This window comes from Coturnix japonica, chromosome 6, assembly GCF_054131305.1.
Source record: "Coturnix japonica strain WE chromosome 6, WE-NBRP24, whole genome shotgun sequence".
Taxonomy (NCBI): Eukaryota; Metazoa; Chordata; class Aves; order Galliformes; family Phasianidae; genus Coturnix; species Coturnix japonica.
Genome location: NC_140668.1, coordinates 24505437 through 24520170, shown reverse-complemented (window position 1 = coordinate 24520170; position 14734 = coordinate 24505437). Strand labels below are relative to the sequence as shown.

The 14734-nt window shown below is 58.8% G+C and overlaps 1 protein-coding gene across 8 annotated transcripts; it reads left to right on the top strand.

The window, feature by feature from the left end:
- Nucleotides 1–3366: 3366 nt before the first annotated feature.
- On the top strand, nt 3367–14724 carry KIFC3 (kinesin family member C3). 8 transcript variants are annotated; one of them, XM_015873657.2, is made up of 20 exons: nt 3367–3516; nt 6814–6934; nt 7910–8106; nt 9268–9333; nt 9406–9546; nt 9613–9852; nt 9946–10119; nt 10223–10370; nt 10470–10600; nt 10678–10789; nt 10862–11043; nt 11125–11229; nt 11408–11538; nt 11939–12062; nt 12249–12378; nt 12469–12698; nt 12913–13047; nt 13134–13233; nt 13546–13572; nt 13764–14724. In XM_015873657.2, exons 1-19 carry the CDS (start codon nt 3382–3384, stop codon nt 13548–13550), a joined length of 2607 nt encoding a protein of 868 aa, XP_015729143.2. In that variant the 5' UTR covers nt 3367–3381; the 3' UTR covers nt 13551–13572; nt 13764–14724. The 8 variants fall into 8 exon arrangements, with proteins under 8 accessions (XP_015729143.2, XP_015729142.2, XP_032302874.1 ...); XM_085551764.1 differs by lacking the exon at nt 3367–3516 and adding an exon at nt 5821–6034; XM_085551765.1 differs by lacking the exon at nt 3367–3516 and adding an exon at nt 6113–6710.
- Nucleotides 14725–14734: the final 10 nt, after the last annotated feature.

Here is a 14734-nt window from a genome sequence, read left to right as displayed (position 1 = left end):
CTCTGCTAAAAGCAGCACAGAAATGCTTTGGGAAAGGTTTATGCTCCGTTGGAGTGGGAAAACAGCCTCCCAGCTCCCTGCAGGGCTCAGATAGGAAGATGGCAGAGGGGTGGAGCGAGATGATCTTTAAGGCCCCTCCAACCCAAGGCATTCTGTGATTCCATGAAGGAGAGGGGAAAAAGCCAACCCACAGTGACTCACACATTTTCCAGCGCGTTTCAGACGTCCTGTAATACTGCTAGGAGAAAGCTTCTGCTTTTTTGTCATAGAATCGCAGAATGCCCACGGTTGGAAAAGACCTCCAAGATCATCCAACCCAACCATCCACCTGCAAACTATTTCCCCACTAATCCACATCCCTCAGTACAACACCTCAACCTTTCTAGAGCACCTCCAGGGACAGTGGCTCAACCACCTCCCTGGGTAACCCCATCCAGTGCCTGGCCGCTCTTATGGAGAAGAAAAATTCCCTAATATCCATCCTTTTCCCTGATATTCAGCCTTTTTCCTGAGACCCAACTTGCTTCAGTCCCCAGAAGGAGGGAAAAAAGCTTTCTGAAGTGACAAACGCTTGCATGAGGATTTGAGTTTTCAACACATGGCATGAGAAGATAATGGAAACAGAACTGGTAATTCTGGAAGCACATGAAGGCTTAAAGCCACCCTCCACTGGATCTGTTCACGGCTTTAATGCTTTGGAGATTATTCCCAGGTAATAATTAAGGTCGAGGAGGGGTTGGGCTTCCAGCCCGTCTCCCTTTGCTGTGCAGGGCTGTTGGGACAGGGCAGCTCCATGTTCATCCTGCTGGCTGGGGGCTGGCCATCAGCCTTCCCTCTGCTGCAGTCCACAGCTCCTTTGCTACAGGTGCAACAGGCTCTCTTTGTGTTGGTTCCCACTGAACATCCCTTCACTGCATTTCTTTTCAGCTTTCACTCACTCCATTTTGATGCTGGCTGAGCACTGCATCGATCTACAACGAGATGCTCTAATAATATTAATGCAGTATATGGGGATGTGTGTGTGCAGCCACCCGTTGCCAGCCCAGCACTGATAGCTGTGCTGGAAATTCTGCATTGCAGTCTTCTTGCTCGCTTCTATTCCCCTCATTTCAGCCATTTATCAGAGGTTTATAACCCAATGCAAACACTTGTCTGCTTCCTTTTCCCCACAGACAGAGCCTGGGCAGGTATCTTCTCTATTTATAGTGAGAGCAATCTTTTTAAAAGATTAAGTGCAATTGCAGGTTAATCGCCGATAAGGTTATAACGAAAGTAAAAACAAATAAGCAGGTTTGGGGATTAGACCTGGGCCTGAAAGAAATTGCAAGATAAATGGAAAGTCCCTTTAAGTGGCATTTAATTATAAAGCTTGATATAAAATGGAGTGTTTTAATCTCGAAACCTGGAGGTCTCAGCTAGCACGACACACTTCTAAGTCCATGAATCCTTCTTTCTGCCTATGTGTTTTTTCTGTTGCATGGATCTGCTTAGAGGCTGCAGTCCTGACCCCGAGTCCCACTCGGTGTGAAGTGGAGCTGAGCGATGCCTGCTGTGCTCTGCTGGGATGGGGCATCTCAGCTGCAGTCACTTGGGATTTACACCCTGAAATAAAGAGTGACATTCTTCCTTTGATAGGATCTATATAGGGATATGACCTACCAATATTGCCTGCTAAGCCACATCCCTTTTCTCATCCTTTCCTTATCTACTTCTCGTTTTGGGATGAAAATTTCCAAGTGTAGTTTATTTCCAGTGTCTCGGGGAGATCTGAGCAACATCCAGCAGGTTGCCTTTGAGTCATCAGAGGAATTACATATCCACGTTATTATTTCACAGTTTTCCCCCTTGTGGAGGTTGCTGGATGTGTGTGAAGAGCTGGAAGTCAAAGGGATGTGGTTGGTGGGCATCTTGGGGAGGATTTGGGGTCAGATTTGGGGAGCTTAGAGGTCTTTTCCAACCACTATGATTCAACAGGGCAAAAACAACCAGAAAAGAGTGATAGATGAGGTAGAGGGGCTGTTGTATAGGGACACATTGCCAGCCCTGGGCTGGGACCCACTAGAACCACATGGCACAGCACAACAGGGCATGACATGGCACAGGATGGCATAGGATGATTTGGCATAGCATGGGATGGGGTGGCATGGCATTACATATGATGGCATGGCATGAAATGGCGTGATGTAGGATGCCATAAGATGGCATGGAATAGAAGAGCATGACATAGGATGGCATAGCATGGGATGGAATAGCATAGGACAGAATGGCACGGAATGGCATAAGATGGTATGGCATAGGATGGGGTGGCATGGCATGGTGTGGAATGGCATAGCATAAGATGGTATGGTATGGGATGGCATGATGGCATGTCATGGAGTGACATGACCTGGGGTGGAATAAGGTGGTATGGCATAGTGTGGCATGGGATAGCATGCTGTGGAATGGCATAGGGTGGCATAGCATAAGATGGCATGGCATGGAATGATATATGATGGCATGGCATAGGATGGCATGACATGGGATGGCACAGGATGGCAAGGCACAGCATGGCAGAATATAGCGTACCATGGCATGGCACAACATGGGATGGCATAGGATGGCATGACACGGCACGGCTCTGTCCTAGCACAAGGTGGAAGAATGAGCAGCAGCCTGACGATTGGCTCAGCCCAGATAAGAGGCTCCTTTGTACTGCAGAAATGCTGCTATCACGTGCAGATCTCTCTGCTGCCATGGTTACTGCCTGCTGCAGTGCATGCAGCACAGCGGTGTGACCATGTTGAGCTGGGACATGCAGCATTAGCATGGCTCTGGGTCCTGCTGCAGCACTGGGCAGTGTCCCATCACTTTTTACACGAAGGCTCTTTTCATTAAAGTGTTTTCCTGTGCGCTAATTACGTTGGTTTTCCTTCTGTAAATGAGCCCGATATGATCTGTGTGTCTTGGCAAACAGCCTCGAGAACAGTAACCAAAGCCTTTTTGTTTGATCGCTGTTTGCTTTGCAAATCTCCCTGCTCTCACCGTTCCTGGCTGCCTTCAGACAGCCTGCACGTGCGGGTTGATGGGAGGGAAATGGGGCTCTGTATCATTCCTGCTGCAGGAACAGGAAAGGTTTGGGTGTTCCTGAGACCCTGGGGTGGATGGCTGCACTCAGGGACCAAACGTGCTCCCATCTGAGCACTGTTATCTGCAGAGGGAGAAAAGTCCACCTGTCCACCCATCTAAGAAATAGGTTGTGTCAGCAATTTGCAGGGCTGGGTTTTAATCTGCTCTTAAGGCACCGGCAGACAGGAGCAGAGGAGACGTCGCTTTCTCCTCCACTGCAGACAGAGTTGCTCTGCAGCAGCCGCCCTGGGGACCCTTTGGGGAGCAGGCAGTGCCATGCACGCGCTGGGTGCTCTGGCTGCACTCTCAGTGCTGGGCTGGACTAAGGACAGCAAATGGAGGAGCATGGCTCTGCAGAGCAGCAGGGGACTGCCAGGAGCGAGGCGGTGGGCAGCAGGGCCCGGCCCCCAGGTGAGAGGTGTGGGGTGGGAGCGATGGCAGTGAGCTGCAGTGTCCATCCATCGCCATGCAGCTCCAGGTGCGGGTGTAGGGCTGTGCATTATAGATGAGAGGTGTGAATAATGCATGGCAGGGTAAGTTTGCAGGCCGAGCAGCTGGGAGGCGACAGAGCTGTGCCATTGCTCTCCCCTTCCAGAAGGGCACAGGGTGAGCTCACCAGCACTGCTCTTCCCACAGAGGCTCCTATGGCTGCGTGTCCCTGTGGGATTCAGCTCTGAGCAGCCAAAGCCACGCACTCAGTGTCCCTTAGTGGCACGGCTGCTGACATCAGCCTCCAAACTCAGTTCCCTAAATTATTCACAATTACTGCTTGAGCGTCTCCTCCAAAACCAAACGTGCTTCCGAGGGCACTAAAAATAGACAGCTTCGCTGAGGACGGGATGCCTTTTTTAAAGGAGACCGCTGCCATCCTTTCTGCCTGTATTTGCACCTCCTGGCTCAGCTCTTGGGGAGAAGAAGGGCAGGGATGGGGCCAGGCCCTGCAGGGACCCTCCAGCTGCACAGCAGGAGAAAAAGACAGGGCTGCTGATGTTGGGTGGGTGAGTGAGGGCAGCTCCGGGTCACCTGAGTGCTGCCCTATCTCAGCATCGCTGCCTGCGGGTTGGGTTAATTCCCACTGTGAACTTGGAAACGAGTACAAATTTCTCAGGAGCACGCTAAGACTTAATTAAAACTCGTTAAAGAGCTCAGATGGCAATGAGGGACTGTGGGGTTTCGTTAGCTGCTCCTGTGGGCTCAGCACCGGGATCCCCTCACTGGGGCTCTCAGGGAGGAGTGGAGTTACAGCACTGAGCTGCATTATCATTAATTGCTCTGTGGGGATGATTCTCACTCCATCTGATGATCCTCCCGGTGGGAATTTCCTACAGAGAGCACCCAGGTGTGCCCACGCCTGCATTCCTGCCATCAGTTTGCTGGAAGGGAATGGAGGGGGAGGTTAAACTTTGGCCAGGATATCGTATTTTCCCCCCATCTCCCCCGAGGTGTTACAGATGTAGGTTAAATATTTGCTCGGGGCAGAGCAGACTGCAAATGCAAAGGGCCCCCATCGGCACAATCAATGGGGCTTCCCTCCATCCACACTCGTGGGCAAATGGGGGGGAAATGGGAATGAAGCCGCCTGGCTGAGCAGATCCCTCATTGCATACACATGCACAGGAGGTGGCAGCGGGGCTGGCCGCCCTCCTGCTGCTCTCCCAGCGTTCATTGATCCCGGGCCGGCACTCGGATGTCTGCTCCCAGGCTGGCAGCGAGGAGGGATGCTTTGCAGACGGGGAAAGAGCTGCTCTAAAAGGAAGGGCAGAGCCCGCGGCGCCGCGTTGGAACGTGGAGAGAAAGCAAAGGCAGCACGCAGTGAGCTGGGGCTGGAGAGAGGGGGGTGGGGGGCAGCCCTATTGCTCACAGCGCAATATGAGGGTGATAGAGGGGCTGCTTCCAATGCGAAAGAGCCCTGAGGGTCGGGATTTCCATGCTCAGCCCCGAGTACCATCCTTAGGATGAGCCCCACCGGCCCGGTGGGCACCCAGATCTCCTGGTGCATTGGGGTCCTGCTCTGGGAGCCGTCCATCTCCCCTCACCCATTTAGTCTCTTCTCGATGCAATTGACGCAACGTTCGCCCGCTGCATAATTGCAATGCCATCAAAAAACCTGAAGCATTCAAAGGACAGGAAATGACTTAACGCCCAGAGCTATTTGCATAAACATTATTTTGCCCTCACAGCTCGTAAATTAAGGCAGTGACAATACGACATTAGAGTCGCTGCTGGAATGCTTACAGTCACCTCGTGTCCGCCCGTGTCATCGCTGAACCAGCGGCAGCCGCTGCACGGACACGGGGAGCCCTGCGTGAACACCTACAGCACCCACAGTGGGGCTGAGAGAGACTATATGGGGCTGAGAGGGGCTGTGGGGTCTGGATAAGGCTATGAGGGGCTTTAAGGGGCTGAGAGGGGCAGGTCGGGGCTGTGTGAGGCTATGTACAGCTGAGAGGGGCTATATGGGGCTCTGTAGGACTGAGAGAGGCTGTGTGGGACTACGAGCAGCTGTAAGGGGCTGAGAGTGGCAGAGTTGGGCTACGTGGGGTTGAGGGGGGCAATGTGGGGCCGTGCATCCCCCAGGCACCGCCGCCCGTCGGGGGTCCCGGGTGTTACCAGGGCAACGAACCGGGGCGGAGCAGCCGGTGCCGACGCCCGGGTGGGCGGGACCGGGGCGGGGAGCGGAGCTGCAGCGGGCGGCCGGTGAGCGGCACCGGGAGGGAACCGGGAGCGGGCGGTACCGGGAGCGGGCGGGGCCGGGCCGGGCTTCCCTTTGTGTGCGGGACGGCGGTGGGAGGGACCGGGGTGCGGAGCGGGGCCGGCGGACTTTGCGAGGTGCCGAGTCGCTCTCCCAGCGGCAGCCGAGGGGTCGCGGAGCCGGGGACCCCCCGTGCCATGCCGGCAGCCCGCCCGGGCCGGGAGCTGCCCCTGCAGCGTGAGTAGCGCCCAGCTCCGCGGAGGGGCGGGGGGAGGAACCGGCAAGCCCGCATTCTTCGCATTGCTGCGCGGCCGGGGAGCGGGAGCGAGCTGCAGAGCTGCAGGGGCGTGGGGTGCCCTGCGGGTTGCGCGTCCTCCTGCTCGCCCTGCTGCCCGTCTCCTTCGGGCCTCAGCCGCTCCGCAGGGCGATATTTGGGGCAGTGCGGGTCGGGTCCGCCCGGTCCGTGGGCTCGGGGATGGCTGCCGGCCCGGTGCTGCCGCCGCCGTCCCTGTGCGGGGCCGCCCGTCCCCGCTCCGCGCTGCGCTGCCGCCCGAGCAGAGGGAAGGAAGGGAACTTTTGACCGGGGCACGCAGCTGCTCCGTGCCGTTCCCTCGCAGAATCACCTCGCCAGCACTTTTCTTTACTGGTGGCATTAAAAATAGATAGATATTTCTTTTCCCTGCAAGCCGGCGAATGCGGAATTACACAACAGCCCGGACTTTTGTGACCTTTGCCGTATTCCTCTCCTCCCTCCTTCTGGGTTTTCCTTTGGTGTAGCGGCTGGAAAAGCCCCGGCCCTTTGCATTCAACCTTGAGACACCAGGGCTTTGCCGAAGCCCACCCGGCGCAACGACACCGACGTGTAACGGGCAGACCCGAAGGCAGCCGGCTGAATTCCTCTTGACAATAGAGGGTGGGGATGTGGGACCGTCCTTGCAGCGCCTGTGCGATGTGGGTGTCCCGGGGATGTGGGGCTGGAGGAGCACGCACACCCAGCGGCACGTTTCACCCTGCAGGTCTCGCTGGAGGACGGCCGGCAGCCGGCCCTGCCGTACACCACGGAGGAACCACCGGCAGCCCCATGTGAGCCCGCCGTGCCGGGGCAGGCAGCCTGCACCATGAGCCTGGAGAAAGCCGGTGAGGGGAGCACGGACGCAGCCGGGGCTGAGGGATGGGGCCATGCAGGCAGTGTCTTCTAGACCAGCTGGGAGGAGGCAGCTCTCACCGGGTGGGGGGGGCTGCTGCCTTCAGGTTTGGGTTTGCTGTCCCTTGGCTGGAGCATCTCTTTGCTACGAGGAGGAAGCAGGTGCTTGAGCAAAGCTGTGCACGCAGCTCGGGGCAGGAGAACAAAAACCCTCCTGCAGTCCCTCCTGGAGGAGCACAGATTCCTGGCTGACCCTCTTCGCTGCCTCTTGGCTCGAAGAGAGCACAAGTCCCCACAGCTGTCAGTGCCTTGGGATGGCTGACACCTTACAGCACGTGTGTGAAACACAACTGACACACGGCATCAGCCCGCCTGCAAGCAGCCAGCAGCTCCCAGCATCGCCTTCTGCCTCCCAACCTTTGCTTTCCAGGCAAGGCAGGGAGCAGCCCAGATCCATGCTGCTGGTTCCACCGGCGCTGCATGGCGGTGAGTCAGTCCAGCTCGTCCCCTGCTGGAACCACCGAGCAATTTAAGGCTTCGTTTGCAGAAAGCTGTGTTTAAACTCGTGCTGCGAAGGTCAGAAAGTCACACTCAACAAGCAGGGCCACCATTTGGGTCGCCCGTGTCATTTGAATTTGGCTTCCATTCCACTGCCGTGTTCGGTGACGCAGCCTTTAATAACACCATCCCATGCTGTTTTTCCACTGGCACCTGCTCATTCAGGGGAAAAAAAGGCTGAGGGGGTGAATCAGAGGCAGCAGTGGGGCTGGGTGGCTGCACGTCCACACGGGGCAGCTCAGGCTGTGCTGTGGGATGCCAGCATCCCTGTGTTACGCATTGGTACCACTGGGACCCCCAGCTCTGCTGTGCTCCTGTTGCTGCCTCCCTCGAGTCCCTTTCCCTGCAGGGTGCCCGTGTCCCCCTGGGGCTGGCTGACCCTGACCCCGCTGTGCTCGCTCCTGCCGCAGGGGGTCGGTTTTGCAGTGGGAAACGTGCCAGTCTGCCGGCCCAGCGGCCCTTCCCCGTCATCCAGAAGGTGGTGGCATCCATGGCGCACCTGCAGGAGGAGAAGCTGCGGCTACAGGAGGAGCTGCTGGCTCTGCAGGAGAAACTGGCCGCCCGAGAGAGCGAGGAGATGGCCATCTCCGTCCAGCTGCGAGGGCAGGTAGGGGGGCTTTGGGTGCACTCCGGGCTTCCAGCTGTGGGTTGTGATCTGTAGCATGAAGGCTCAGGGTGCTCCAGCTGTCTTGAATGAGGAGCAGTGCGTGTCTGTGTTGGTGCTTGATGTGCTGCTGTGGATGGGGGCTGGCCTCAGTGCTGACCCCCTAATGCTCCTCCTGCCGGTGCAGACACAGCTGTGGATGTGAGGACGTCCCTCATTACAGGGAGATTGAAACCCAGGCTGCTAATAAAGGGATTTGCATGTGGATGTTGTGGAAGCTATTACAGTCAGGTTTGGCTTGTTCCGCTGGTGTCAAAAAGGTGGATGTAATTGTCCTGGATCTGGTTGGCATAGTCTGCATGACACAAGCAGGACAGGCAGCTGGCGTGCCGGGGCTGTGCAGCACGGGGTGAACCTGGGCTCCGTGAGCTCAGCAATGGCCGGGCCGTGCCTCAGCCCCCAGCACACAGCCAAGGGGTCCCTGAGCAGCCTGGAGAGCAGGCGGCAGCCGGAGCTGCCTGAGGAGGTAGGGCACGGGGCTGCTGTAGCACTGGGGAGCAGAGGGAGCAACTCTTCTCCATGCTTGGTGCATGGCTGGGGCCTTCCAGCTGTGTGTGTGGGGCGGTGTGCTTTCCTGTGAGGTTTATCCTTGAGGTTCTGGAAGGTGCAGGGACGTGGTTGGGGCTGTGTGTGGGGAGTGCAGCCCTGCGGTGCACCGTTCGTTAAGCAGGAGAGTGGCAGCTTAGCCATGGCTCCACGTCCCCCTCCTCCTGCATGGGCTGTGCTGAGAAAGGGGTGGGGGGCAGCGGAGGAAGGGTTGAATTGAGCTGCTCAGCCTCTGCCCCGGCACACGCAGGAGATGCGCTCGGGCAGCTCGCCGCGCCGCCGACTCCACAAGGGAGTGGCTTTATAACTTATCATAATTAATTACAGCACAATGTTGAGCGCGTTCGCATTTGTTATAAATCAGCATCTCCTAAATGACGATCTGCGGAGGTTCAGAAGAGGCTGTTGTCGTTTGCATGGGGCGGCAGCCTCACTGGGACGGGGGTTGGTGCGGTGCCTCCTCGCCTGGCAGGGTGTTAGGAAGGGAATCCCTTCCCGGGTAGCAGAGCGGTGGGGGGGGGGGGCACAGCACAGCTTTGTGCTTCCCCATGTGTGCAGGTTGAAAACTTGAAGGCGAACCTCCGTGAACAGGCACAGGAGATCGGCAGGCTGCGCTCGGAGATGGTGAGCTCACCGGCTGCGGGGGGGGATAAAGTGGGATTGGGGGGGCTCCCATCACACGCTGACGTTCCGCAGGGGGGAACGGATGCGGAGAAGCACCGGGACCTGCTGGTGGCTGAGAATGAGAGGCTGCGGCAGGAGATGAAGGCACGGGAAGGGGAGTTAAGGGAGCTGCGGCGGCAGCAGGCGGCGTGTCGGGACTGCACGCACCTCCAGGTGAGCTGCGGGTGAGCCGTGGGGCTGCGGGTGCCGCGGCCAAGGCTGAGCCTGCTTTGGGGCCAGGAGAACGCCGGGCTGCAGGAGCGGCTGTGCCAGCTGCAGAGGGAGGCGGAGGAAGCCCGAGCCAAGCTGGCCGAGCTGGAGCTGGAGGTGCAGCAGAAGACGAACCGTCTGGCCGAGGTGGAGCTGAGGCTGAAGGATTCGCTGGCCGAGAGAGCGCAGGAGGAGGAGCGGCTCAGCCGGCGGCTGCGGGACAGCCAGGAGACCATCGCCAGCCTCAGGGCTCAGCCCCAGCAGATAAAGGTGAGCACCGCGGGGCTGTGCCTCCTGCTGGCTGTGCCGCGGTGCCATGACCTCGGTCCGTAATACACCGTCGTCTGTGGGCGCTTTGTGCAGTACATCATCAAGACGGTGGAGGTGGAGTCAGCCAAGGCAAAGCAGGCGCTGTGTGAAAGCCAGTCCCGAAATCAGTACCTGCAGGAGCAGGTGGGGATGCAGAGGCAGGTGCTGAAGGAGATGGAGCAGCAGCTGCAGAGCTCCCAGAAGACGGCAGCTCAGCTCCGGGCACAGGTACGGGTCCGCAGGCACAGCAGTGCAGTGATGTGAACCAGGCGGCACCTGGGACTGATGTGCATTAATTGTCGGTGCTGCCTTACCCCACCGATCCCCCCAGATTGCCATGTACGAGTCGGAGCTGGAGCGGGCCCATGGGCAGATGCTGGAGGAGATGCAGGCGATGGAGGACGAGAAGAACCGTGCCATCGAAGAGGCGTTTTCCCGCGCCCAAGTGGAGATGAAGGCAGTGCATGAGAACCTGGCGGGTGAGGAGGGCAATGGGGTTTGTGGGGCTCATGGGGGTCAGGGCTGCATGTCCTCACCTTGTCCTGGGGCCACCCATCCTCACCCCGTGCTGCCCGCAGGCGTGCGGACCAACCTGCTGACGCTGCAGCCGGCGCTGCGCACCCTGACCCACGACTACAACAGCCTGAAGCGGCAGGTGCGGGATTTCCCCCTGCTCCTCCAGGAGACCCTGCGGAGCGCCAGGGCTGAGGTGAGTATGGGGTCAGCCCGGAGCCCCTCACCCTGTGTGGTGTGTGGGTGGGAGGCTGAGCATCATCCTTCACCCAGATCGGACAAGCCATTGAGGAGGTGAACAGCACCAACAGGGAACTGCTGCGCAAATACCGCCGCGAGCTGCAGCTCCGCAAGAAGTGCCACAACGAGCTGGTGCGGCTGAAAGGTGCGTTGGGGCCGGGCTCAGGGAATGGCCGGGTGCCACAGCGGGGCTGATTGATGCCTCTGCTCCCCCAAGGGAACATCCGTGTCTTTGGGAGAGTCCGCCCCATCACTAAGGAGGATGGAGAGGGCCCGGAGGCGGTCAGTGCGGTGACGTTCGATGCGGATGACGACGCCGTCCTGCACCTCCTGCACAAGGGGAAGCAGGTGTCCTTTGAGTTGGACAAGGTGTTTCCTCCTCAGGCGTCCCAGGAGGAGGTGGGTGCTGCCTCACGCCACTAACAGTGGGAGGAATGAGGGCTGTGGGACCGTCCCCTGATGCCCTCTGGCCCCCTGCAGGTGTTTCAAGAGGTTCAGGCTCTGGTCACCTCCTGCATCGATGGGTACAACGTCTGCATTTTTGCCTATGGACAGACAGGGGCAGGGAAGACCTACACAATGGAGGTGAGTTTGCCTGGCTTTGCCTCCCTCTTCTTCCTTGCAGTGCCCTGTGTCCCAGTGCTATCATTAACCCAGGCTGGCACTGGACCAGTCCCGGCTGTTTCTGCAACCCCTGAGCTTTGCTTCTGCTCAGCTGCATCGGGAAAAAGCCCAACAGGTCATTTCTCTCCCCATGCACCAGGGAACCTCCACCAACCCGGGCATCAACCAGCGGGCCCTGCAGCTGCTCTTCTCCGAGGTGCGGAGCAAAGCGGCCGACTGGGACTACGCCATCAGCGTCAGCGTGGCCGAGATCTACAACGAGGCGCTCAGGTATGGATGTGAGCCCTTGGCCGGGGCACAGCATCACGTGGAGCCCTCGGGGCTCAGCGTTGGCCGTGTAAGGAAGCACCAGTTTGGGTCCTGTCTCCCTTTGAGCCGTTTCTGCTTATTTGGGCTCCCCCCGCTTCCTCCGCCGGGCTCCAAACCCTTCCCCTTGGCCTGGCTCCTTGGCCGTTATATTTAGAAACTGTGCTCTGGGAGCCAAGGGAATGAGAAACATTTTCCTGCCCTGCCTGGACGCTGGGGGTTGGGGGAGTGACGGCAGCAGCCGCAGGGGCTCTCCAACACTGCAGGGACCAGCCCTGAGTGCACATCTGCATCGTGCTGCACCTCTGGAGGCAGCGGACTCTGATCTGATGGGAGCTGGGTGCTGATGGGTTCCCCCTCGCAGGGACCTGCTGGGGAAGGAGCCCCAGGAGAAGCTGGAGATCAAGCTGTGCCCTGATGGCAGCGGGCAGCTCTATGTGCCTGGGCTGACTGAGTTCAGCGTGCAGAGTGTGGAGGACATCAACAAGGTGAGGCAGCGAGCTGGCAGTCATCCCACGGTGTGTTGGTGGCTCTGCAGTGTTGTCCCAGGATGGGGAGAAACAGAGCCCAGAATAGGCCCAGGGCGTGCTGCAGGGGCACTGGAAATAAAAGCACAGGGCACGGGTGGATGGGGGGATGAGCAGATCGCAGCCTCACCCCCTCCTCATCCTCAGGTCTTTGAGTTTGGCCACGTCAACCGTGTGACGGAGTGCACCAACCTGAACGAGCACAGCTCCCGCTCCCACGCGCTGCTCATCGTCACCGTCCGCGGCCTCGACCGCAGCACGGGGCTGCGCACCACGGGTGGGTGCTGTGCCCCCTGGGTGGTTGCTGTGCCCCCTGGCAGGGCTGCATGGCAGTGCTGGCGGTGCTGACATCTGTCTGTGCCCCCAGGGAAGCTGAACCTGGTGGACCTGGCGGGCTCGGAGCGTGTTGGGCGCTCGGGTGCGGAGGGCAGCCGGCTGCGCGAGGCTCAGTACATCAACAGGTCGCTGTCGGCGCTGGGGGATGTCATCTACGCGCTGCGCTCCCGCCAGGGCCATGTGCCCTTCCGCAACTCCAAGCTGACCTACCTGCTGCAGGACTCGCTCAGCGGGGACAGCAAGACCCTCATGATGGTGCAGGTCTGGGTTCCCCATCCCCCACCCCCTGTGCAATGTGCCACCTGCCGTGGCTTCTCTCTGCTGGTGACGGGGTCGTGCCTGGTGCAGACGGCGGCTGGGGGCTGTCCTGGGGGTGGTGGGTTAATAATAGCAGCCCCCTGACCCCGCTGAGCAGCAGAGAGGGGTGGGTGTGGGGGTGTCAGTTGAGTGATGTTGCTGCTGCTCCCACCCGCAGGTCTCCCCTGCCGAGAAGAACAGCAGTGAGACGCTGTGCTCACTGAAGTTTGCGGAGCGCGTCCGCTCCGTGGAGCTGGGCCCTGTGTCCCGCAAGGCCGAGCTGGTGTCCTGGCCCAGCCAGGAGCACCTGGAGGTACCCACAGCTCCACCATTGCATTCCATTGTATGCCATCACTGGAGGTACCAGCTGACCCAGGGCTGTGCCCCATCTCTCCCCAGGGTGACGTGCCAGGATCCTCCAGCCGGAGCCACGCGTCCCCCAGCCCTGGGCTGCCCAGCGGCCGCAGCACCTCCATCCGCAGGAAGCTGCAGACCTCAGGTGGGTGAGGACATGGGGGTCCTGCTCCATGATCCCAGAGTGCCCAACTCATGGCCTTCCACGGGAGGAGGCTCCCAGCCCACTGATGACAGGCTAAGCTGCGTGGTGTGAGCTGTGCTGTAATCGGCTCATTAACCGCTGGCTAATTGGCTGGCAGGAGCCTGGTTAGGGCTTCCCCTGAAGCGCCCTGTCCCAGCACAGGGCAGTGAGGGGCCACGTGGGGCAAAGCAGCCAGGGCTGTACGTGGGGCAGCCAGGGAGCGATGCTGCAGGGCAGCGCCCGCAGCTGAACCTCTCTTCTCTTCGATTTCAGCCTGAATTGGGCAGCAGTGGCTGCCAGGTGAGTGTGGTTGGCTGGGAGCTGGTGATGGGCTCTGCTTCAGGCTCTGCTTCAGCCTCGCTTCCCAGGCTGGGAGGGCTGCAGGGCTGTGCTGCTTACAGGGGTGCTGCTGGGACCGCGTCGCTTGGGGCCTTGAGCTGTGGTGGCTGTGCCCCCTGCCCAGCCTGATGCACGTGTCTGTGTCCCCACAGGGAAGCTGAGGCCGGTCCCCGTGTGACACGTGCTGCAGGACCCAGCCCCTCACCCACCTCGGTGCCCCGGCCACCTTCAGAGCTGTGCCTGGGGGTGGTGGCACCTCTCGCCGTGAGACACGCAGCTCTGTGACTTGTAATTCTTGCTGGACAGATGGCTTTAGCCAGAGCAAGGAGCCTCGCCACCTCTTCAGCTTTGTTTTTGGGACAGTTGGGGTATCTGGCTGGAAGGATCGGGGCTGAGCACCCCCACCTCGCCGTGCTGGGGGCAACACAGCTGCAGGAGCAGCGGGCACATGGATGAGGTTTGGTTTGGTGTAATTGTGCCCAGCTCCCTGCCACAAGGTCCTGCTCTACCCCATGCCCCCCAACCCGGCCACATTCAGAGCAGCACAGCCCAGATTTGAAGCCAGAATTACCCTAGCAGCTCCTTTCCCTGTTGGATTCTCAGCCCTATTGCACGAAGGCGCCCCGGTGCTGCTGCATGCACCCTGCCCAAAGGGAGAGCAGCCATAGGGCTGTCCCCCTGGCACCAGCAGGGGCTTTGCAGTCTTGAAGGAAGCTATTGTAAAGTGACTGAACGGTTGTCTTCTCAAGAGAGATCACAGTGTGGTCAAGATGAATGTGTTTGCAATATTTATAACCTGTTTACATGGTCTTGGAATGGAGGAAAAAAGAAGAGTAACCCTGCAGCCCAGTGCTGTTGGTGTAGGTGTGGAAGTGGGGGGCAGAGGAGCCCCATTGCAGCCCCTGGGGCAGCTGCAACCACGGGAGGTATGTGCTGCACCTTCCAGCTCCTGGCTGTCCTCCACACCGTATCCTATTAAAGAAAGGGAAATAAAAAGGGAAAAATAAGTCTAGTCTTTTGTTAAGATTAGATGTTTCTATGTATTTTAATAATATATATATTATTATCCTGTTTTATAACAAAACTTATTTTAAATAAAGCATTGAAGCCGTTCCCCCTGCAC

Excerpts from the sequence above, each read along its gene's own strand:
- KIFC3 (XM_015873656.2), top strand. The coding sequence starts at position 3,382 with ATGCACGCGCTGGGTGCTCTGGCTGCACTCTCAGTGCTGGGCTGGACT. Across the intron at positions 11,044-11,124 it reads CTCAGGCGTCCCAGGAGGAG|GTGTTTCAAGAGGTTCAGGC; the intron begins GTGGGTGCTGCC and ends GGCCCCCTGCAG. Across the intron at positions 12,699-12,912 it reads AGACCCTCATGATGGTGCAG|GTCTCCCCTGCCGAGAAGAA; the intron begins GTCTGGGTTCCC and ends TCCCACCCGCAG.